General features: G+C 37.9%; 1 protein-coding gene across 1 annotated transcript in view; it reads right to left on the bottom strand.

The window, feature by feature from the left end:
* Cntnap2 (contactin associated protein 2) overlaps nt 1-26671 on the bottom strand; it is a 1600222-nt gene that overhangs the window by 859107 nt on the left and 714444 nt on the right. Inside the window, exon 12 of the mRNA XM_050164469.1 lies at nt 15152-15258. Within this exon, the coding sequence (XP_050020426.1) occupies nt 15152-15258 (107 nt within the window). The remainder of the gene's footprint in view (nt 1-15151; nt 15259-26671) is intronic.

Below are 26671 nucleotides of genomic sequence, written 5' to 3'. Positions count from 1 at the left end.
CCCCTTTCCCTCCCCCTCCCCCAATAAAGTCCCCCTCCCTCGTCAGCCCAAAGAGCAATCAGGGTTCCGTGCCCTGTGGGAAGTCCAAGGACCACCCACCTATGTGTGATTTTATTTGATTATAATTTGGTGTGGGTTTTTTTGCGGGGTGGGGTGTCTTATTTTGTTTTCTTCATTTAGGTTTCCTTCTGTTTTTTTTTTTAGCGTTTGTTTGATTTTTTTTTTGTGAAAGATCTTAAAGTTATATGTGTAGAGAGGGAGAGTGGATCTGGAAGTGCTTGGGGAAGGGAAAAACAATAAAAATATATTTAAAATTTAATATTATTTTAAATAATAAAATATAATAAAAACAAACAAATAAAACATGATTCTAAAAAAGTTTTATTGGGCATCTAGTCAAGAAATAAAATCTGTTAAAGAGTTTGTCTTCACATTGGTGGTGATGTATAAAATCTGACTGGTCTATATTCACATTCATTTAATATAAAAATACTTGTGCCTTCTCCTTTGATTGGTTTTAATAACCGATTTATATTCTTCCTCATTATTACTCAAGACTGGAAAGGAGAAGGAACAAATACCAGTGAGAATTACAGAGCCTTTCATTTATAACCTCTTCTTTCTCAGTAAATATTCTTCGTAAGTCCCTAGTCACTGTGCTCACCACCATTCCTTTACCTTTATTCTTGGTCTTCCTACAAGACAATATCAAACCAAACCACCATTCATTAACTCGACCTCAAAATTACTTTTAACTTAGAATACTTTAAACTGAAGGTAGAAAGTAAAACTATCTTAACATATATTTCCATTTTCTCTAGAGAACCTTTCCAAAATCTTTACGGTAACTTGAAAGATGCATAAATCTTATCATTTTCTACAAGCCTCTCTATGGACAACAAAGAACTTGTAATTCCTGTGTATTTGACCTTGCAATTCAAAGGCTAAAATGCACCACATTTCCCCACTCACTATGCTAACTCATTATATGTATTTATCTTTGCTTATCCCTCTTCTGAAAGTATTCCTTCCTTGGTTTACACATCCTAGGTAGATATATGCTTGGGAAGAGTTTTAGGAAACTGGGCATGTGGTAGAGGTCCCATTACAATGACTTTGAAAAAGTTTCATTTCAGTGTTGTGCTTTTTTTTTCTTTTTTTTTTTTTTTTGCAAAACACGCCCTCTAGCCTTAATATATCATACTAACAGTAAGTAACTCAGTATATTCAATAATGTATCCCTCTTCCATGTCTGTAGGTTCATTGCCACTTTTGCCCAAGTGTATGGACAGTAAGTTCATCATTCTAGTGATCAGTGTTCCATTTATTTTATCTTTAAGGACCAGAATCTCAAGTTTCAAGTCTGTTTTCCAGTGAGTTTCCTAATTAAGAAAACACAGCTATCTTAAACTAACAAACAGGAAGACTGCTGGAGTCTAAATGATCCCAGCATGAAAACTGAAGCTTGTCCTGCATTCATTTTGATTTTTGATTCCCATATGTGAAAGGGATGTTGATGAAGTGTGGGAGGGAGCCCATTCCATAGATAGGTAACCACGGGTGGGATGATTTGTTAAGACCTGGGATTCATCTCTCCTGTCCTCAGAGGCACTGTCTTGGAACCACAGGTGATGACAGGAGGAAGAGTAAATTCCACTTGAGTTCCATTTAAAACCCTAATTCAAAAATCCCTCCGAATTAGTTTTTAGTACTATAAATAAATTGTATGTGATCTCAATTACTGTTTGAAGTCTTTCAACACCTAATTCCTATGTACAGGAGACACTTGGAAGTATTTTGTAGTAAACGCTCTTCGCTGAGTACTAATATCAAAATTTTCTTTTGATTTTACCTCTGCCCTACAAATAAGTCTGTATCATGATGCTTATTTACAAACTTGTGTTTGATTTAAAAGCTGGTTTAGGTTATTGCATTAGTCACATCTTACTGTTTTGAAAAATATACCTGAACAAAATTGTCTTAAGAAAGGAGAGGTCTATGTGTCTCACAGCTCCAGTGTGCAATCCATTACAACAGAGGAAAGCATTGTAGTGGGGGATTGACGTAGCTGGTCATATTATATCCACAGTCCAAAATGAGAGGGTACTGAATGCCTGAGCTCTGTTCCATGTCTCCTTTTTTACTGAAGTCCCAATACCAGCCCAAGGGATGGTGTTACTCCCAGTGGACAGATATTATTATCTTTCATTAACCTAATCAAAATAAATTCCTATAGACATGTACAGAGACTCGGCTCCCACACAATTCAAGATTTCATCAAGTTAACCATTAAGATTGATGATGGAAACCACAGAAACACAGTTCAGTAGAAAGGATCTCTTTGCAATGGTATTTTAGAGATAAAGCAAGCATGGCAAGGCTGGGACACATGTTTATCTGTAACTGTGGCATCAGAAATAAGCAAACACTGTAACAGCGAGGAGAATAACAGTCACTGCCTTCCATGTCCCTATTTCTCTTCCATTCCTTTCGGCGTGGTGCCTCATAGCTTATTGGCTGCATGCTCGACTACAAAGAGAGATTCTCTGTTTACTCCTTCCCTTAGTTGATAATGAGTAATTTCAGTTGTTCCTTCCTGACCAGGAGAGAACTGACATTTGAAAACCTCACCCGACAGGGTCGGGGTGCTTTATTTTTTTCACTTACATTTGCAATATGCTTAAATGTATTATGCAGTTTACAAACTTGCCCTTTTGAACAATAAATTATTAACGTTTTCATTCCTATCTACCTTTCGGTAGTGTAGGGCAATCTATCTGGGATGATGAAATTTGGATTTATTAATTTGATAAGTCCATATAAATGCCACTCACATTGTAATGAAGACTTCATGTGTAGCACTTCTGAGTACAGGAACATTTTCTATTAGATACTTGACTGACCTCCCCAGTAAAACGTGCATACTCCCTCTTCTAAAGTCTTAGATTTCATGCTGCTGGTTAGATGGAAAGAATGCTCTCTGGCCTCCAAATTGCTGGAGCTCTTGCATTTTGTAGTCCAACTGGACAGCCTAGGTTGGCCCTAAGCAGCATAACACAAGTCCATCTTGTGGCTTGGCAAGAAGGATGTGTTTCACTGATATTTCAACAGATTCAGATAATGACAGAGAATATTATTAAGGCATTATGATGTCTGCTAATGAGCAATGACAGCAGTTTTATAGGTGCCAACACTGGCATTTGGGGTTGGCATCTGTGATGATAAAAAGGAGCCTTTGGTAAGTAGGGTAGGCATATTTTGCAAACAGTAGCTACTGTGAATACTTTGGATGAAAATCATGAGATTGAGGAACTGAAAATTATTGGCTTACTTTACTTGAAAATAAGATTATATTTTTTAGTCCAATCCATATCAACTTATTTAATTCCATGTTTTTCTGACCAGCTTAAATGCTTTTCAAACCAAATGTTTCACAAAATTGAAAGATGTCAAATTCAAAAATACCTCAGATGTTAAGCCTTAAAATTTTCTTGGAAATTCGTATGCTTCCTAAGGCAATTCTTTTCTGTTAAAAGGATTTAAAACAGAATACATGACTTATATTTTCATTGAATTTAATAGGGGTTCTTTAAATGATCAATGGCTGATTGTAAATAACAAGAACTACCAATATTTCTGAGCTTTGCTTTTGATCAAGAGAAAGTAGAGAGAAGATGAATGTGCACCAGCAATAACTTAAGGTTTAGCCTGATTTTGTGGAAAGTATAAAAAAATGAAAATATAAATTCATTCTTTAGATTTTCTTCATGTGACTGCTTAAAAATGGGAAATTTGTTACCGAGTAGTTTCTCAGCAAACAAACTGAAATACTTAATTTGGTGGAGTATAAACTCCACATACCTGACTCCCAGCTATAAGAGGTTCAGAAGAGGAAAAGCATTGCTGCCAGATTTGGATTAACAATTAAAAACAATCTTAGAATTAATTGTGTTACATAATAGTAATAGAGATATCTTAGTAATTATAGTAAAAAATAAAAACATAGGTCATATTCAGTAAATGAATCATTGAAAGTTAAACTAACATCAAATAACTCTATCCTTTCTAAAATTATTTAAGCACTGTTCAGAACCTTCACCTAGTTCCTGCATTTTTTTTTATAGATGATTAAGAACCACAGCCTATTGTGGGGAATCTTTAACACCACTTATGGCACATCTTTTCTTCTAAAAACTGTAAGTTGTTTTAGGGTACAAGTGAATTGTCAAAAATCACAGCAGTTGTATGCATGTGTGTGTGACTGTCTCTATTATTATGCACAGAGAAGTTTAACAACTTGTCATAGATCATATGACTAGTATGTAGCAAAACTAAAAAAAATGTATCATAAATCAAAGGACAAATTTGTTGACATTTTGAAGATGTGCTGGGCTAGGGAGAAACATCTAGCTTGAAAGTAGAGAGATGTCGAGCATAAAATTGTAAATTGTAGCTGAAGTTAAAGGAATAAGACTAGGAAGGAGCAATATATGGATTACTGAGACACTCAGTGATGAGAGGTAAGGTGAAGAGTATCCCACAAGACAGTCAGAGCACACACACCGGGAGAGGAAGCTCATCTAAGTCAGTGTTGGATGCTGAGATATTGAAAGAGTACTGTGCACCAGCTACTCAACCTACTGGTCATCTGGGCTATTCTGTTTTTTTTTTTTTTTTTTTTCTTCAGGATCCATCTCTTTACCATGGAGTGTGGATACCATGCTGAATGTTTTAGACTTCACCAGGACCCCTCAGTATACTAGTGGTAGGCACAGATGACTGTTCTTGCTTTGTAAATAATGTACCAGGGTAATGGCATGCTGGTTAACCAGTTCTACTCAAATGCTCTACGTAGGCGTGAATTTCCAATCTCCATGCTATAAATTCTCTCACTGTGGCTAGGTACAAGCTACTGAGATTCAGCAGAGTCCAATAATCACCTCATAAAACTCTTAAATATTTAACAATTAGCTGTGTTTCTCTCAGTCCTGGAAGGAACTTATCTAAGAGTTCTATTCTTCCTTGACTCTTTCTCTAGCTACGTTGGCATATGTTCACTTTCTCATATCAGGTTGGCCTAAAAACAAACATTTTCTACATTCTAATAGCATATTAAGATTTATTACTTATCCCTTTTGCTTTCCTAACTGTGTTATCTACTTCAGAAGGAGAAAGATATTTGTCTAGATTTCTGTATTTGCCTACCATGCTGCACACTAAACAAAAATACAAATTACTGAACAAATTGCAACTATCTCTGAATTATGTTAACCACATATGCTAACTTTGTGAAGCATTGCGATAAAAAGTTGGTGGCTCCAAGGCTCAGGGGTCATCTTGGAAGAGAGGACATAAAGCTTTTAGCAGCTGAAGGTTCTGGAGGACTGGAAAGGAAACAATGTTTTCTAACTAGGCCAGGGCTGCTGCACACATGAACCCACATTAGTCAGCTGGAGTTGCTTTCATAACACCTGCGCAAGACTAAGCCAGTCACAATTCTAAAGCAGCAGCCAGGTGTGATGGCACAGGCCTTTAATCCTGGACAGGTGGATCTCTGTGAGTTCAAGGCCAGTCTGCTCTATATAATAAGTTCTAGAACACTCAGGACTGTTACACAGAGAAACCCTGTCTCAAAAACCAAACCAAGACAAACAACAACAACAAAAACAAACAAAAGAAGACAAAAAAAAATCTAGCGTGGCTAGGGGAGCTGCTCCCAAAGTCACATCTCTAACCAGGACAGTTGATGACTGCTGAGAGTGAACTATGATGTGGCCCCTTGGAGGTTGAGCATGCTCCAGTAAATGACCTAAACCCACACATATACTGATAGCATTAATTAGATTCAGTGGGTTTAAATTTAAAAAAAATAAAATAATATCTGAAGTTGAAAGTGAAGCAGGGTGGGAGGGCTGTCTTCAAGGAGTTGGAGGAGAGGAAGTGGATGTGGATATGGTCAAAATGTATTGTATATATGCATGAAATTTTTAAAGAATAAATAAAACTGGATCTTAAAAATGTTGGTGGCTTATGCCAACATAGAAACAAAAGATACTTTGATCTGAGGGGGAGTTGAAAAGATTTACAGCAGGATATGTGTTATTTTAAATTCCAATTCTTTCCCACTCCCTGTACAGAAAAAAACCTTTCCAGGTCTCCTTGCCATTTTCATCTTAAGCTTATTTCTTGCTTTCTATTCTTTTTCTCATAAGTCAACTTGACAGACATGTAGAGATGGGTGTTTTGTATTCCTTTCTGCTCTCAGATGTTGGATAAGACAGTCACTGAGATCCAAACTACAGGGGGATTTAACAAACACTACCAGCTCTGGCACTTCAGAAGTTCACAGGATCTCATCCTGTCTCTCCAGCACAATGCTTTTTAATATGTATTTGCAGATAAACTTTTTTTCCTTTTTAAATGTGAAAAAGAAAAAAAATCCTTAAAACTACTGCACATTTTTGTACAACTGAAATAAAATCATTCCTCTCCATGTTTAATTATAACCAGAGTTCTGAAGCAAAACATAAAGAAAGGATTAATTTGAACTGAGGGCTGCTCTAGCAAGGTAAAGACCTTGGGCTGTGTTTCTGCAAATGACCTATACTATTTTAATCCACTGTAATTTATTTGGTTGTAGCTGAAAGACAAAATGGCCCTAAAGTACCTCCTGCCATTCTGAAAAGATGGCGCATTCCCATTTTTTCCCACTCATGTTATCTGCAGACACCAGGTGACAAGGTGAGGAAAGGACTTTAGGGTGACTGCTTCTTTTTGTAATAAGTGTGACCGTGGGAAGTGATGCCACTTGTCACTGTTTCCCTCTGCCTGAGTGCTTCATCTTTCAGAAGAAAATGAGCTTTTGGGCTGGAGAACACATGCAACTCAGCAAGGGGTCATTAACACATTTTAATTTTGTTGCATGCATGTGCTTTTTATGCATGTGTTTGTATTCATATGCTGTGCAGATGTGTGAAAGTATGTTCACATGTGTGTGTACATGCTTGTGAAGGCCAGATGTTGGTCAGTTTGGTTTCTTCTATTGGTTTTTGCCTTAATTTGAGACAGATTCACAATGAATATGGAGCTCACCAATTTGGAAAGACTGCTGATCAGAAACCTCCAGGGATGGGTGCCCCCTTCCTCTGTCTCCCCAGAAACAGAATAAGAAGTGCATTCTATTACATCTGACTTTTGATGTGGGTTCTGGAAATCTGAACTAAGGTCCTCATGCTTTTGGAGGGCACTTTACCGTGGACCATTCAACTCATCTCCCAGATTCCTTACTAAAATTTCAAGTGTGTATAGTTTATTAGAGCTGAAATCTCTGGCACCATGCTGAGGCTCCTTGCTATCACTCTGCTGTGGGATAATGCTCTTGTACACTGTAAAGTGGGCCACTGTAAAGTGGCCAGTCTAGGAGAAGTCTGGGAAGAGAAAAGGCAGAGACGTAGTCACCGGCCAGATGCAAAAGAAGCAAGATGAGAATGCCTCACTGAGTAAGGTACTAAGCCACCTCTAAATATAGCTAAGAATCGTGGGTTAATTTTCATTGTAAGAACTAGTTAGTAATAAGCCTGAGCGATAGGACAAACAGTTTGTAATTAATATAAGCCTCTGTGTGTTTATTTAGGACTGAATGGCTGTGGGACTAGGTGGGACAGAAACTTCTGTATACATTGTGCTTCTACTACTAAGGAGTGCTGAAAACAAGTACAAAACAGAAGAAAAAAGTAAACAATTAAAAAACAATCTGGGAAGTAGTACAAATAAAACTAGAAAAAGCAAAGTGATAAAAAATAAAATATTTCCCTCTTTCCTGTGACTCTGTGCTTATAATATTTTATAAATATGGAAAGAAACAACACAGACCATAAAAAGTAAGTGTATGGTTCAATTATATCCACAGTTCTTAATCCCAACAAAACAGCTGTGGGAACGAGCTAAAGTTATAAGCATTTAATTTTTACTGAAAACATGGTCCTCTGTGGAAGGTGCTGTTCACTTGCCATGGCAATTCTACCCTTCTGCATTCCAGGGATAAAACAGTGAGCTGCAGTGTGCTGATGAGCTTGGTAGGGATTCACGCTCTTGCAGCTGTGTTTAATAACAGGAACACAATGACCATCTGAAGTAGGCCATGTGTCCAATGGAATGGGAGGAAAAAGAATTTGGTGGCGTACACTTGGAAGCAGAGAAGCCAAATCTAGCTACTTAAATATCATGTCAGGATTAAAAAGAACAATTTCAACCCATGCTTACAAATTAGCCAGCATAGCATTTTGATAAGCTGTGGATATCTGCTGTGTTTTCGGAGGGTACTGGCTTCAATATTGAGACAACCTTCGATTCTTCCCTTGAGACTCACTGGCATGAAAATCAGGTGAACCGACTGAGCAAGGACTCTAGCCATGTTACTTTTATCCACATGCAATTTACAATCAATGCACAATTTGGCTAGCTTGTTTTAGACTTAATGGATTAATAAAAGTTCTTAAAAATCAGTACGTATTGCTGGGTCATATGGCAACTCTAGCTTCATTTCCTTTAGAAATTTCCAAATTCATTTTTATAGTGGCTAGACTAATTTGCATTCTTGCCAACACTTTCCCCCATATCATTGCCAGCAGAGGCACAGTTATGTTTAATGCAGCACCGTTCACAACAGTCAAGGTACAGAATCAGTTTAGGTATCTAGCAACAGATAAACAGATGCAGTGAATGTGATACACACACACTGAAATTTTACTCAACCATGAAGCAAAATGGATGCAACTAGAGATTATATTAAACAAAACCAACCATATCCAGAAAGCAAAAATGGGTTCTACTATCATTTGTGGATTGTAGATTTTGCAGATATAAAAAGATTATGTATGTGTATATTATGTAAATACATGATTTTATATGTATGTGTATATATACATATACACTGTTTTATATTTATGTATGTTCATATGAAATGTATACATATATTCATATGACATGAATATAGACTCAAGAAAACCAAGCAAAGAATAGTAAAATCATATAGGGAGAGAAAGAAGCATGTATAGGAGGTAACTACTTGGTCTACTTATATAAAAGTTATTATGTTATTTATCACTATAGTTCCACTAAGTAGTATCCTGCAAAGCAGATACACTGGGAGCCAACGAAACAAATCCAATTCTGTAAGGCCAAACATCTAACTTGTCTTTTAGAGACACAACGAAGTTCTCAGTGACTGCTTGGTTTTGTAGCAAGATCCCAAGTTGTCATGACTAACTCCAAGACTTAAACAAGTTCCTGGTGGCCAAAGGTTCCAGTTGTCATAGTACTGGTAAATTTGACAACATAACTGTAGTAGGTAAGGTTATATTCTTTTGAAATATTACGCTTTGATAAAATTACTTATAATCATGGTGGACTATAAACAACATATTACAGGATGTATGGTAAAGTATTCATTTATACAATATATGGACCTCGAGTACCTGTTCCTGACAACGGCAGGTGTAACAGTTGCCTTAGCGCACTAGCAACGCTCTGCCTGGGAAAGATTTTAGACAGAGATACGCAGCAGTGTGAGAGCCTGCTGATCTTTTAAGATTTAAAATCCCCCACCGTTTGAAAACTGGAAAGGCCCTGTGCAAGTGTCCTAGTGTGTCTCTTATTCCGCAGCACTGTCATGTCTGTGTGTCAGGGTCACCATCTGTCCCTAAAACATAGCTAGGTATAAAAGCATTTCATCTCAGAATAAGTATCGAGAATTTGAATGGTCTTAATAATTTCCATTCCCAAACATTTTCTTATCTTTGTCAGATGCCCAAATTCTGTCTTTTGCCTCTCTGTTTAGGTGCATAGCCTAAAGGTTTCGTGTAATTAAGGATAAGTCTAGGAAAGTGAAGGCAATTCCATATAATGGTCACAGAATACAGAAGCGTGGTTGATTCCTAAGAGAACACCAAGTACCACAGTATGAAGGAGAAAAATCCATTAAGCTCAGAGATGAGGGATGGCTTCTTGAATTTAATTTCATGCAAATAAGGACTATAATCTTCAAAGTTTAAGGAACACATGTAGGAAAATGAGATGATAATGAGATCCTAAGGAGCATTAGGAGTACTGGGAAGGAAGCCCGGAGACAACTGAAGAGTGTGTAGGGACAGCCATTAGAGGAGGGCCACAGCTGGGTGCACAGTTTGGTTTTACACGTTCTTACAACTTAGAGAGGGAGAGATAAAGAGAAGTCAGTGCAACACCAATAAGCTAACAAACACACTAGTCACTAGAAGCACACACCCTAGCCATCAGAAACACACATGAGCAATCAGAAGCACCCACACGAGCCATCAGAATCACACACATGAGCCACCAGAAACACACACACAAGCCAACAGAAGGACACACCCTGGCTATCTGAAGCAAACACACGAGCCATCAGAAGGACACACACTAGCCATCTGCTCATTCTTTTCTTGGGGATTCAGTCCACTTTATGATAAAGTAGCTCTTAGAAAAGTCATTGAAAGCCAGGTGGTGGTGGTGGTGCATACCTTTAACCCCAGCACTTGTGAGGCAGAGGCAGGCTGATCTCTGTGAATTCAAGGTCAGTCTGGTTTACAAAGCTAGTTCCAGTTTACACAGAGAAATCCTACCTCAAAAAAAAGAAACAAAGAAACAAAGAAACAAAGAAAGAAACAAAGAAGAAAGAAAGAAAAGAAAGCAAGAGAAGTGACTAAAAATGGGCCATGTTCAGAGAAAAATTTAAAGTATAAAATGGCAAGAAATGAAATGATTGTGTTTAATGGTTTAATGCTTATCACCAATTATTTTCTTTTGGTCTTGATTAACAAAAACAGAACTTTTCCCATCCCAGGATTTCGTCATTTCTAGGATGGGATTCTAACCACCAGGCAGTAGTGTGTTAATGACAAATTCTGAATTCTATTCACAATTTACTGAAAAGAATATTTGATGAATAAGCAAATTAGCTTTAAGGGCCATTGGTTCTTCTGGAGAAATATGCTGTGGAAGCCAATCCATGTCCACAAATTCTTGTATGTTATAGAAATGGCAGGCAATGATGGAGAGCAACATGAAATTAAGGGCAAATTGTGTGGTCTGGACAAACAGAGGTTCAAATCAAAGCACAGTCCCTCTGAATGGAGTGCATTGGAAGACACTGGGTGCTGCATGGGGCCAAGCTTTTCCAGTGTCCCCAGGTACCATCTTAGTTAATCACTCTATGGGGGTTACTACAGGCATTTCACCAGTCAGAACACGGAGGCTCCAAGGGCTAAAGTAGCCAAGGGTACGTGATAGAGATAAGTGGAAAGCCAGCCATTATGATCAGGTACAAAGGCTTGATCAAGGTACTTAATCAAGAAATTTCTATTCCTCCTCCACCAAGGAAGCATCAGTATAGAAAATGAGCAAAAGAGCCTTTGTAGACTAATTTTAGTGGTTGAAACTCTACCAAACGTTTGGTTTGATTTGTTAGTTACTGTAGGTCAACTTATACCTCCATGAAACTAAACGCAAAGGCTCCAAATGAGCAACTCCACTGTGCTTTTAGTTTCACGACCTTGAAGAGTAGGAGTGACTTCAAGTCAACCGTTAGTTCACAGGAATAAGGAGTCTCAAAGAATCCCCAGGATTTTCTACATGGCTACATAGTACTCCATGGACTTAGTCTCATGTCAAAATTGTCCATTAGGAACACAACTCATGACACATATAATTTTCTACACATTATGTACTATGTGTCAGTTCATCTAATTGAACTGACTAGTCCCTATTGGGAGCATTAAGATACACACACACACACACACACACACACACACCACAATCTTTAGGTTATTGTGAAGCAAATATCCTTTAACAACACACAAGATAATGCTTTCAAACAAAAGTTGCCTCGAAGAATGAAAATTGTTTTTTTCTGCTCTTACACTAGCTGAATATTCAAGATACAGACTGTATTAAAAGAAGACAACAAGGGGTTGAGTTTTCATTCTGGAAAGGAGTAGTTTGACTTTTATAGAGAAAAGAATAGAACAGGGAACCAGCAAGATGAAGCCCCAGGACAAGGGGACCCATAGGGTGGGGCTCCAGGACATAGACTAGCAGGTTGACAGACCAGGACATGAGGGCCAGCAAAATGGGGCCCCAGAACATGGGGGCCAGCAAGATAGAGTACCAGGTCATGGGGACCAGTATGATCAAGTACAATGGCATAGGAACCAGCAGGATCAAGTACTAAGACATGGGACTGGAAGGATATAGTTTCAGGGCATGGGGACCAGCAGCATAGGGCCCTAGGACATGGGGACTAGAAGGATGGAGTACTAGGGCATAAGGATTTAGCAGGATCATGTACCAGAACATGGGGACCAGCAGCATGGAGCCCTAGGACATGGGGACTAGCAGGATGGTGTACCATGACATGAGGATGAGCAGGATAGATCTCCATGACACGGTGACCAGCAGCATGGACCCAGGACACGGGGACTAGTAGGATGGTGTGCCAGGACACAGGGACTAGTAGGATGGTATATCAGGACATGGTGCATGAGGCAATTTTTCTCTTTCGCTTTTGGAGGTGGCCAAATATGAACACATCCAGCATCATTCCGACACTTTCAGTTATTGCTTTCAGAAGTCAAATTCAATTACTCAATTAATAGTATGTATTTGTAATATTGGTCCTTAATGATTGGAGCAGATATGATTGGCTTTCAATTCAATATGAAACAATCAACGAGAGAGGAGACATTTATCAAAACATCAATTTCTTGCTCTTTGATTCTAGATAGAATTACAGACATAAAAATTTCATGATTAAACAAGATGTTTATAAATAGCTAAATGAACTACATGGGTAAAAGGAAAGTTTCTGCCTTGATCAAAGCCACTTTGTTGTAGAAACTTTATAGTGACTATTTACTGGTAGTCAACTCTGAGATAAGGCTGTTTAAAGTAACTTCAGTTGTAATTTCTTACTTTTAAGTAGCTTCATGATTGCTTTTGCTTGTGAAAACAATATTCTGTGCTAAGTACTTTATATCTCATGAATCCCTTTTTAAAATATTTATTTGGCCCAGCAGTTGTGGTACACACCTTTAATCTTAGCACTTGGGAGACAGAGGCAGGCAGATCTCTGAGTTTGAGACCAGCCTCGTCTACAGAGTTCCAGGACAGCCAGAAATACACACAGAGAAAACCTGTCTTGAAACACAAACACAAAGACAAATTGTTTCAAAATTATGTGTATATTTCTTTGCCTATATTTGTGTATATATGTATGTGTGTGTATGTATGCATGTATGTGTAGGAACTGTGTGCCTGGTTTCCACAGAGTCAAGAGGGCACCAGTACCCTGGGTACTGGAATTATAGATAGTTGTAAGCTGCCATGTGGATGCTGGGAGAAAAAGCTAGATAATCTAAAAGAACAACTAGTGCTCTTGACCTCTGAGCCAACTCCCCAGTCCTAAACATAAAATGTGTATCTTTGGCCTGGCGGTGGTGGCACACGCCTTTAATCCCAGCACTCGGGAGGCAGAGGCAGGCGGATCTTTGTGAGTTCGAGACCAGACTGGTCTACAGAGCTAGTTCCAGGACAGGTCCCAAAAACCACAGAGAAACCCTGTCTCGAAAAACCAAAAAAAAAAAAAGTGTATCTTTATGCATGTGATTTAATCATTAAATATCTCCACATCATTGTTTATATTTTTAAAAAGTTCTTGTAGTACATTGTGCATGCATGTGTGTGCTTGCACGCTCATGCATACAAGAGTGTGCACATACCAGGGAAGTCAGGTGATAACTTATTGGAGTTGTTTTTTCCTTGTACTATGTGTGTCCTAGAGATCAAATTCAGGTTTGATACCAAGCACCCTTACCTACTATGGCAACCCACTGGCCCCAATGCTAGTTTTTTTTTTCACTCTTGATTTTTAGAATCTCATTAGACAAAATATTTAAGTGAAAAAAATTAATTATAAGAAACATTTTTTTAAAAAATGTAGGCTTACAGTATAATCTAAACATAATTTCTTATTACACATTACTAAAAGTAACAACATGGAAAGGCATAGGCACTGCATTTTTACTATCCCCAAGACTCTACTCTGAGAATGTTTTGCTTATTTCCTAAAAGTGAACTGAAGAACAGTCAATCTGTATAATTTGAGAATTTATATTTGAGATTTTCTGTGTTTTAGAGCTGTGGGACCAAGTTAGATCTTTGTACTGCCTTGCTTGTCCTTCTGTACATGGATAATGTGCACACTCACACATGAACACACACACCTTTACACATAAACACATACATGTTAGTGAACACTAGTGTGCAAAATAACCAAGTATGGACACACATTCATATCCATATGTCAGATAACATGTGACCCCCTTGTATCCTAATTATATGTTATGATAAATCTGTTTTCAGTAATAAAACCATCAGAACATTTTCAGGAAATGAATATTACAATGGCAGAGTTAGAAATTGCTTTAAAAGTACTCAAATTAAATATTTTAACTTTTCTTTAAACGTTCAAGATAATGCTATGTGAAATAAAGCAAAATGTCATTTATCAATCATCTTTGTATCTTACCTTTTACCTTTATTATTTCTAAAAATCATGTTCTCAGGATTTTATATTTTATGTGTAACTTCAATGGACTTATCCACTGTCTGACACATTTCTTTGCTTTAAAAATAATGGAACAAAAATTTGGGTGAAAGCACGAGTCAAGCATTGCCCAGAAACTAAATGTTCCAATTATCCTCTGTCCTGCTTCTCTCTGATGTGTTGTTGAATAAGGACCCAGTTAGCAACATCACACTAACACAATTCCCAAGCAATCTTTTTGGACAAGCATGCCTTAGTCACAAGAGGTGAATCCAATCACAACATCCCAATTTCACATATGGAATGTTGGACGTGCCTGTCCCTTTTTAGAGTCATTAGCCAGGGAAGAATCTATTTTGACAACTAGAATACCATTTTGGAAAAATTAGAATGCAACCTTGAGTTTTTTTCTTCCCCCAGAATGAAGCAGAGCAAGATGTGTGTAATTCAGGTTGCTATGCTGTAAAGCGTGGCTGAAGACCATGATTCCCATGCAATTACAAGATGAAAGTGAGATAAATTGGCACTCACAGTTGTGGCAGGTGGCCCCGCTGTATCCTGTCTCATCACAAGTGCATTTGAAGCTGTCCCATGTTTGCGAGCACTTCCCACCATGCTCACAGTGATTGGGCACACATCTGTCAGAAAAAGAGACACAGAAATAAACCAACAAGCAAATGAGATTTATGAGTGGCCAAATTCCAAGCTGTTTGGGCAATATATCATTTCAATGCCAGGTTGCCTTGCTGAGGCAATTAATCCTTGTTAGTTTAAGCAGATTAATATGATTCATGATGGAAGGTGCCAGGCACACAAAAGATGATGTATCACAGACCTGGTGTGTCCCCTTTTTGAATAAACCATAGACACTATCACACAGTTCATGTGTTCATTTGCATATCACAGATTCATTTTAGTTTAATTCTACAAAGGACAAAGATACCACCTAAGTTTCCTATTGGTGAGAAATGAAGAAGAGCCATCTGACTTTTTGTTCTACTTTTTTTTTAAAAATCGAAGTCAATAGCACTAAAAATGGGTTTGCTACAATAACTTGTGGTTCTGAAACAATGGCACAGAGACAACAATGGAATATATCAGCCTGATAGGAGCCTCAAAAGTCTCCCTCTATACCCATCTGGATAGTTAAAGATGCCTACTTAAAGTGTCTGCAAGCATAAGTTAGAAGGAAAAAGTGTCATTGTACACAAAGCTCTACAAGGCAAAAGTAATTATGACTCATTAATTTTTCTGAATCTTGATTTTCACATTTGAAAAATGGGCAATTATACTATATTGTGAATACTTTAAAAATACCCAATTATTAATTTATATTTTATTTTTATATTTATCTTGATTTTTATGTATGTGTTTATATGAGTGCAGGTACCTGCAGAGCCCAGAAGAAGGTGTAGGGTCCACTGGAGCTCCAGTTCCATATGATTGTGGGCTGCCTGGGACCCAAACTTGGCTCTTCTACAAGAGCAGTAAATACTCTTAACCATCAAATCATTTATCAAGGTCCTCAAGTTTTACTTTAAAGCTAATACTCAAAAGTGGGAACATTGTACATATTAGTGGCCTCCTGTACTGTTTCAATGTGCTGTTCTCTTTGTGTTATGATTAAGGATAAATATATCAATATCTTAAATGTTTATCACAGTGAAAAATATTTAAAATCTCTTTACCTTTGAAGTGTATAGAACATGGTTGTTATATCTAGTCACAACACACAAGGACTTCTTACTCCTACCAAACTGAAGCTTGATCCACTGATAACCTTTTCCCAGCCCTCTCTGACCCTCAGGCTCTGGTCACCATTATTTTTTAATCTTTAATGAAGTCAATGATTACAATGAGATTATATGACAACTACATTTCTGTATGACTTGCTTTAACTCAATAATCTCTAGTTCAATCTATCTCATCTCCCAGTGACAATTTTTTTCCTTTTATAACTGAATAGAATTCCTTTGTGTACATGTACCATGTTAATTTTAGAGATAATGTCCATGAAGTTAGTAATTATTAAATAGGAACTAGAGTCCTAACAAGTGAGAACTATACCCATCTGGACCACCACTTCCCTGAAACAATTTTTTTTACCTTGATTCTACCGTGAAATTATGGTTGGAATGTGGTTTGAGACACACCTGCATCAATGACACACTTTCCTTCCAGTTCGTACCATCTCTTTGCCCATCCGACACATTCCCTACATCTTTCTTTTTTATAGTGAGCATTAAGATGCTCACAGTCTGAAAGGGAGATATTGTTATGAATTGACATTAAAGTAAGAATTTTGATATTTGAATCAGAAACACATCAAAATAGAAATTCCCTCCCAATTTAAAGCAGCAGCATCTACTGTGGTGTTTCTGCATATTGGATTACTGAGAGACTGTAAGTATTAGCTAAAAGACCTGATTTATTTTGTCTCAGAGACCAAACCTTGTAACCTTTGCTCTTGATTGAGCATCAAAAGTACTTGTAGTAGTAGGGCATACAGCTCAATAGGACATTGTGGGTATGCTTAACAAAGTAAATACACTGTAAGTGAGAACTCTAATGAGGGTGGGAATGGGAAACAACACAGAATGGGTAAGAAATGTAGTATAGAACCTCATAGGAAGCATTCACTGGACACTGCAGGCACAGTTTAGAGCTCTGCACAGTTTAGAGTTGAGCATTTAGACTATTAAAGAAGAAAATAAAAGCCATTATTATTGGGTTAAAATAGAATATACGTAAAGGTACAACCTTGGGTGGATAGAAAATTCACATTACTCTCAATAGCAACTTTCTTTTCCTGTGATGGCTCTGGTTTTATGTAGGTCACAGAAATGATCCTCGTCCAATAATCTCTGAATCTAGTTGGAGGTTTGGGTCAGAGCAAGAGTCATCCAAAATATGAGGAGTACTTGGATGAGTCATGGAACAGATATAAATGCTGCAGAAATTTGGATACCAGGATAGTTAAAAGTGGAGGATAGTTAGAAGGTTTAACTTAGTTGGGGATATTTTATTTGCATCTTAAAAGACATTTTAAAAGTATTTTTTTAAGTGGCTCTGGCAGAACAGAACAGAAAAGTGATGGGAATGAAGTATAACAGCAAGTGACAGTTTGTCCTGGTTTGTTCCTCTTGGCTATTTGCACAGTCCCTGTACACTGCAGACCCCCAGCATGGCCCCTCCCTGCACAGCAGGCGCTTACAAGAAACTGTCCTCCTTTCCCACATCATGGGAGAAAATTAATGAATGGAAACTCCTGACATCACAGGAAAGCATATTTGATACTTAATCTTGAAATTCAGTAAAGACATACCCTTTTGGTGGTATATTTAACTTTCCAAATTCTCTTGGGTTAATATTAGCTCAGTCTGGATGTTAAAGTCATTTACATCAGCTCATCACACCAATTAATTCAGGGGAAGGCAGTACAGAAGTGGGCAAGGGAAACCAAGTTGGAAACTAAGTATGCTTTAAATAATGTTCCTTAGAGAATGATAAAAACGTAAGTGTGAATTTAACCCCTGAGACACATAGAACCATCACAGGAGCAAAGAACTAACTGCTCCTACCAGTTTGCAGAATGAATTTTTTAATTAATTGTTTTTTACTAAATAGAATTTTCATATTTTATTTTAAATATTTGCTTCTCATTGTTTCTATTTTTAAACTGGTATTCTCCTTGTGTAGATTCTAGTTCTTAATGGTAGGGCATTAAATAAATTTCCAAAACAAGTTGATTCATACGTTATATCACACCTAATATCTTATCACTGCATTTCAAACTACTAGGACCAGTTACCAAGAGAAAAGAAATAAATTAACCTAATATTCTAATTAGCATTTCTTATCTTGTATTCCTGTAGAACTACTTCCATGTGTCCAATGCACTGTTATGATGTCCTCTAGTAATTAGTTATTGGTGTATCCATCTCTTCTACCTGGATGCTCCCATAGCAAAGTGTGTTTACTTACCATTCTTTGCATAATGAAGTGTCTATTCCATGCTCAGCATGACTGGAGAGAGACTCAGATGCATGAAATGCCACCTAAGTTTTACCACTATGGACATAAAAATCACTTCAGAGGCAATGAATCATCTCCTTGACTCAGAGGAAAACATATTAATTTTACCTAGGTTTTTAGTCTTAAACATACATTTGCTCTAATAGACCATTTTTTAGGGGGTGACGGGAAATGTATAATTTTCTTCGTGGTGTGTGCTAGCTTGAAAGTTTGATTCACATCAAAAATAAATCAAAATGATTTGACTGCTTCAACCTGAGAAGGATTTGGCCTAGGACTGGGGACATGCAGGGCTGAAGTTGGCAGGTGTTGATTTGTTCTGATCAGAAAGCTCTGGAAGAAGTGCATGCAATTACCCATTCCTGACAGCCTGCTGTCCCCGACTCTTTTAGCTAGATTTATCCTTCCAGTTAAAGTTTTACACAGTGCTTTAAAATCCAAATGTATTCTTTAAGCTATTTTTTTTTAAATCGGTTTCTTGAGGATTTCATATATGTCCATGATGTATTTTGGTCATATTTTACTACCTCCAGCTCTTCCCTGGTCCTTCCCACATCTTCTTTTCAACTTCATTTCCCCTTTCTTCTTAATGACCCATTGAAGCCAGTAAGTGCTAGCCATCATTCCATGAGTGTGGAGCCGTTCTTTAGAGCAGAGTCAAGGACCAAGGATCACAGCTTGAAAGAAAAGTGGTTTTTCCTCCATTCGCAGCCCTCAGCTAGGAGTGTAGGATCAGATGTCTTTCTCCAATCTACGCTGGGATGTTAACTGGCTTGGTCTTGTACATGGACTATACAGGTAAAGCAGCTGCTTGGAGTTCATGAGTGCAGTGCTCTTGTCGATCTACAAGATACCCTTCTGTTCCAGGTTCCTGGACCTCTGGCTTATAAAACCTTTCTGATTCCTTTCTCCCTTAGTAGTCTCTGCATTCTATGGGTAGACGGTATGATACAGGTATCCCATTTTGGTGCGGGAGAATTGTCTGTATTCTGTCAATCATGTTTTAAATAAAAGCTGATTGGCCCATTAACTCTAGCCTCTCACTGGCTAACTCTCACATCTTGATTAACCCATTTTTCTGATCTATGTTAGCCATGTGGCTCAGTACCTTTTTTCAGTGGGGCAGATCACATCCTGCTGCTTCGGTGATCTGAGCAGGAGTGGGAGGAATCAGCTTCCTCCTTCCCAGAATTATGGCTGAGAACCTTCCCTGACACTTCTTTGCACACTGACCAGTTGTGAGTCTCTGTACTAACTGTCTCCACAGGGGAAAAAAAAGAAGTTTAAGCTTTTCTGATGAGGACTGAGAGCTGCACTAATCCCTGGGCTTAGAGAAACCGATTTAGAAGGTACTTTGCTAAACATATTTTTTAAAGTGAAGCTTGTTTGTGTCCCCAATACATAAGGCAAATAAAGGCTGTGGCTTTAAAGTTTCAGTCAGTGTACAATTCCTTAATATAAAATGAATCAGTACAGACAGCTTGTTTGGAAGGATGCAACAATTCAATTCAGGGTTATTAGGACAGTTGCATTTTTATTGCACCCAAAACATCTCTTTTATTTTTGTACTTGATTTCAATTGCAAAACATTGAGGAAATTGGGATTCATGGCTCCAAGAAATAGCCAGCAGTACCAGATTTGTTTGTTGACGGCAGCTTCCAGGTTTATGAGCTCTACTGAATCAGCCAGAGAGAGCAGAAGAAATTTTATCTCTTGTATAAAACAAAATGTTTTTCTGACAGTATAAATCAATTACCTTGGTAATCTTCAAAGGGGTTTAAAGGTTTTTGTTTTTATCTCTATATTGTTTAAAAGATTAAATAAGGCTGGGCATAGATCTGTGATAGAATTTCAGCCTAGTATGCGCAAAGCTCTAGTCAAACCTTAGCACTGTCAAGTCCAAACTGAGTAAAATCTTTCCAGTACCTTTGAGGGCACATTTGGTTCTCGGGAACCCAGTAGGTTGTTTACCATGATGCTGTACATATCTGCCTGGGAACATACTCACACTTACAAATAACAAGAAGCAGAACGTTTACTACAAGAGATCCTTGTCACTTATCTCCTAAGTCCATGGCACTCAAAAGTGGTGCTTTCAAAATTTTTGTGTGTGTGGGAGTAACTTGAAATTGCTGTGAAGGTAAGGTTGTGATCCTTGAGCTCTGGGTGGAGTCTGAGATTCCCTACATCTTACAAGGTCTTTGGTGATGATTTTGGGATTGGTCAGAAAATTTGACTTGGAGAAACAAGATGCAAGGGCCTTGAACTTCTCAGTAGAGGGCATCCAGGGAGTATGGAGATGCTGAGGAAATGGAGACACTGCCAAAAAGGAGCAAGCAGGAAGAAGGGGTAGAGCCATGCTCCCAGAGAAATGTAAACTAGTTACCCATTTTTTCAATACCACTTTTGGGTTTTGTTGGGGTTGTTTTTGTTTGTTTGTTTGTTTTACATCATTCTTACTGTTTAAAAAATAGTTTGGATGTTCACCTTCCTAGACATGGACGGAGGGGGGAGGACCTTGGACTTTCCACAGGGCAGGGAACCCTGACTGCTCTTTGGATTGGAGAGGGAGGGGGAGAGGAGTGGGGGGAGGGGGGTAAGAGTGGGGGAAGGGGGAGAAAGGTGGGAGGAGGGGGAGGGAAATGGGAGGCTGGGAGGAGGCGGAAACTTTTTTTTCCTTTTCTCAATTAAAAAAAATCACAATTCTAAAAAAAATGATCTACTGGAAACAGCATACAATAATCTCATCTTATTCACTAAAATGAATTACTCCAGAACATGACTGTGAACTTTGTGTCCTCCGTGGCAGTTGATCACTTATTGGAAAGACTGTTGTGCCTCACTTTGGCACTGAGTTCAGTCTGTGTTCTCAGTCTCAGTCAGCTACCATGTTTCGTTACCTGGGTCTCATGCCTACACTCACGATAGACTTTTGATTTGCTTTTAGGTCTATATAGATTTTATTGCTGCTCATTAGCATGCCTTGCTCTAAATTTAAAAAGGGAAAGCCTGTTTTGTGCACTAAGAGACCATTTGCTGAACCATGGGATAATTATTTTTAATGATTTATATATTATTAATCCCATGTAAATTATCCTTAATGTATGGTTTTTCTTTTTATCCCAATACCAAGTCTTATTTTAACTTTTGAAGAAAAAAAATTTCTGAGAATGTTTGAATGCTTAAGTACTGGCGTGGACACTTTTGAATTTCAGAGGCACTCCAATAATTGGGTAGGGTCTCCTTCCATGTTAATTTCTATATTGAAATTACTGAAAGAGTTATACTTCAGTTTTGGCTGAAGTTATAATCACTGTGAGGTATATATCACTGATTCAACCAAGTGGAAGTTATATGGGGAAACATTAATCATCGTGGATCACAATTTAATAACTCATTGTTAGGGAGCTTAATAATGTAGAGATACTAATGTAATATTGATGGTTTTTCCAACAAGAATTTATTTATGAAAATACTTTCATTCAGAGATATTTATTATACTTCCTACATTATATCCAAAGTTTACATTAAAAACTAATCAAGCAGGTTTGTTCTATATCATCAGGCCATAACATATTTCTAGAAGAACTCTTCCTATCATTCATTGTACTCTTAAAAATGAGCACCTAATCTTGGCCTTGTTCATTATTATTTTATTTTATTATAATAAACCAGAGAGCCCTCTATCTTCCTTTGTTAACGTACTTAGAATTTTTCTTTTACAATCAACTCCCTATGGTTTTATGAATAAAACATCTTTACAGTGATTATGCTCATAGGAGAAGTATCTGCAGGATCAGCAGTACCTTCACTGTCTCCAAGTCAAACTGTATTGAACCTAAATAAACATCAGCAAGTTCTTCTTAATAAGTAAGTTTCCCACTTTTGGCCAGACATTCTAAATGATTTCTAGAGAAACAAAGACAAGAGTTTCATCTTCAGGAGACTTCTTATTTGTGAAATGCAATTCTCAGTCAGTTCTACCTGTCTGCTATCTATTTATCAACTATCTATTATCTATCCTCTTATCATCCTTCCATCTGCCATCTGTCTGTCCATTCATTTGTCCATCTATTCATCCACCCATTCTTCCTTTCATCTAACCACCCATATCATCTATTTCTATCTATCTATCTATCTATCTATCTATCTATCTATCTATCTATCGTCCACTTACCTACTTACCTATCATCTGTCTATCATTTATTTATCTGTCCATCTTCATGGTTACCTTGATGTCTGCCTTGTGGCATATAGCACTCAAAATGGTGACAAAAGCTTAGTGAAATAGGGTACCAGTGAAATAATGATAATAAATTTAGGGTAATAGGGTACCAGCATATGAGAATACAAAAGTTTATGGAAAAGTCCATGTTTGAAATAAAGCTTAGATTTGGTAACCTGGAAGAATGCAACACTTTTTGACATGGAGAAAAGGCAAGGGACACCTCTAGTTTGGAAAACTGCAATGTGTGGCTAAGAAATCTGGAACTGATAAAGTTAGAAAGACTGGAATATCATTGCAGGATTGCAAACTATAATGGATTGGAGTGTTGCCCAACAGCCACCTTTCCCTTCTCTCTTTGTCCCACTCTTCTTACACTCACAGGTCCTGCCTTCTTCATGTGGTCAAGACCCTTTTGATAGACAGACTAACCCTATCTCCAAGGGACCAGAAGGAAAGAACCAGGATTCGTAAAGAAGCCATTAAGCTACGGCACATTGTTCCCCTCAGTGTGAGAACTGCTTTTAAAGCAACATAATGCGTCTGTTGACACAAAGCCATCAGCTAATGATAAAATTTGTCAGGGTTTCTTTAAATTCAGTGACCCTGTGGATAAATCCAAGGCAATGGGGTTGTGAAGTGCATACCTGGATGAACTCCAGCATTAGTTCAATTTTAAAAAGTGCATGCACTATTCTGACCCCCCCTTTTAAATCTCTTTTTTAGACTCTTCCTAGAAATCAACCTGCGCAGGTTAGGCTTGATACGGATACCCCACAATGTTAGAGTAGTAAAAGAATAACATATTGGTGCTCTCAGTTCCAAATATCGTGACAGCCCTGGTCCTCCAAAGCATATATTTGTTTGAAAGAAGTACATTCCTGTGCAGTTTAAAACACTATTATTTCTGTTTTTATTATAGCCACAAATCCATTCTAATTCAGACAGAGCTACAGTTAACTCCACTCCGGGGATAACTACACCTTGCTTCTCATTGTGACATAAAATCCTTGGAGGTTGCTGCTTTTCAAATAATTGTGTGTGACCATATATGACTAAGAACTACAAACATCTGAGCCAATAGTTATCAACTGAATGCATGCTGCTTGAGCTCATCTTATGCAGGCATTTATGTTACATTTGGATTCTGGAGACTATAGCTTTGCTTATTAGTTCAGTATGTATTGATTGAGTTCTACTATGTTTAGTGAACCTGGCTGTACTGGCTGGTTTTGTGTTAACACAAACTAGAATCATCAGAGAGAAAGGAGCCTCTGTTGAGGAGATGCCTCCATGAGATCCAGCTGTGAGTCATTTTCTCAATTAGTGATCAATGAGGGCAGGGCCCAGTTTATGGTGGCTGGTGCCATCCCTGGGCTGGTGGTCCTGGTTCTATAAGAAAGCAGGCTGAGCAAGCTAATGGAGAGCAAGCCAGTAAGCAGCTCTCCTTCATGACTTTTGCATCAGCTCCTGCTTCTAGGATCCTGACCTGTTTGAGTCCCTGTCCTTGACTTTCTTAAGGAATGAACAGCAATGCTGAAGTATAAGCCAAATAAACCCTTTCCTCTCCAACTTGCTTCTTGTTCATACTGTTTTGACACAGCAATAGGAAACCTTACTGAGACACTTGCCATCTATCAACATTTCTTATTCAGAAGTCTACCTGCAAAAACAATATTTCAAGGGAATTGTGTGATGATACATAGCTCATTCATGTCCAAGATTCTGACCTATTTTCATAGGCAAAAATAAAGCTAGAGCATTAGGGGAATATATGTACTCCAATATAATCTTGACTTCTAATAGAATGGTTTAATTAATCAGAATTACTAAACATGGAGAGACATGGATGAGATGAGACCCCAAATCAAAATTCTCCTTTGTTTTGTTGTTTTGTTTTTTGAGATAGGGTTTCTCTGTGTAGCTTTGTACTCTGTTCTGAAACTCCATTTGTAGAACAGGCTGGCTATGAACTCACAGAGATTTGCCTGCCTCTGTCTCCGCCTCTGCCTCCCAAAAGATATGCACCTCTACCTGGCTAAAAGTAAAGTTCTTGTTAACACACATTATATATGTATGTATATATAATATATATCACATGTGTATGTATATACGTATATACCATGTGTGTGTGATAATGTGCACACATGTGATATGCATGAGGATGCCTGCAAAGACCAAAAGGTATTGTATGCCCTGAAACTACAGTTAAAAACAGTTGTGAATTGCTGTACACTGCTAATGAGAGCTGAATTTGAGCCCTCTGGAAGAACAGTAAGTACTCCTAGCTGCTAAGTTACTTTTTCAGATTATAAATACATATTTTTAGAAGATGAATACATGTGGCCTAGACTACAATGGGGAATATAAAGGCAAGGTCAAATGTTGTGTCAGTCTTCCATGCGGAACCACATAAGTCTCCAGTAGGATGAAGCAGCCAAGAAACAGAGAGACTAAAGGGCTACATTATTAATCCATCACTGGGAGGTGGAAATTAATTTAAAATGCCTCAGATATCCTGTGTTTAGGAACCAGTGATAACTGGTGACATTTTCAGCATGAGCTAATGAGTTTTCCTGTACAACAAGGATCTTTTAAATCCTATCAAAGCTTTTAGGATAGTCCATTCGCATTTACGCTTCTACTTTGCTTTTCCTATTCCCCAATAAACTGAATTTTGAGTGATGTGCAAAATATAACTCTGAGGAAGTTATTAAGTTTCATCTCAGCCATGTGTGTGTGTGTGTGTTTACATGTGCATACCTGTGCTTATAGGTAGAAGAGTAACATTAAAAAGAGGGACAGGAAGCACTGTAGTAGAAAGGTAAGAGTCCAGTGGTGGAGAGGAGACCAAAACACTTCTGGATAGCACGTGGCCCTCATCATCATGGACTCACTGCAGTTTTCAGTTACCTGTACAGGGCTATCTGTATTAAGACTGGGCCTGTCAATATGTAATCATAGACAGAGACAACTACTCACCAATAACTACTGTTTGTTTGTAGATGGCAGGAAAAGGGAAGACATTACCTACAGTCTTGTTGAAACTACTAGTGAGTTCCTCATGCTCTAGTGGGGAGTCCCACATTCATACACAAGCAGACAAGAGGATGGAGTTGGTGAAACTCAGTAGGTCACAAGACAAAAGACACATGAAGAGAAAGAAAACTCTAGGGAGGAGAGGAGTTTGATAAAGATAGAGGGGGAACAAGGGAGGATGGGAGGTTAAGTGTGATCAGATACATTATATTTAATGAATAAAATTTGTAAAATAAATTTAGTAAAAAAGGAAGAAAATATCTAAAATGCATTGAGATTCTTCTTAGTAATATTTTCTCTAACTATCGGTTTTAAGTGGCATGTGCCTAACCTATGGATACCCTTTATTTCCCCCACCACCCACTAGAGCTTGAATTACTCCAGTATGAACAATTTCAAAGGGAAATTAGGAAAGGTGTTGGGGTAAGCAGAGAATGGAAGATGAGAGAGGAAGACAAGAGCCAGAAAGAGGAAGAAAGAGGAAGATCGAACTAATGCAACTGCTTCTTCTTGGGAGATGATGACCACGGGTATTGTTGACAGGGCATTAGAAAAGTCCTCACAAGTTCTACAGGTTGTAGGAAAAATATAAACCCTGAGATCTGGAGTGTTCTATAAGATTATTCTTTGTAGATTATAAACCACTATATTAGTAGCTCTTCACAAATTATAAACTATTATTGGCACACTGAGAGAGATACTTTGATGAAACAGAGTTGAAGACATAGAAAAAAATTAAAGGCAGCTATGT

Source organism: Alexandromys fortis, unplaced genomic scaffold (assembly GCF_014885135.2).
Source record: "Alexandromys fortis isolate MF-2015 unplaced genomic scaffold, M_Fortis_MF-2015_v1.1 scaffold_133, whole genome shotgun sequence".
Taxonomy (NCBI): Eukaryota; Metazoa; Chordata; class Mammalia; order Rodentia; family Cricetidae; genus Alexandromys; species Alexandromys fortis.
Note: the sequence above shows the minus strand (reverse complement) of the source record. Positions and strands in the feature narration are given on the sequence as shown.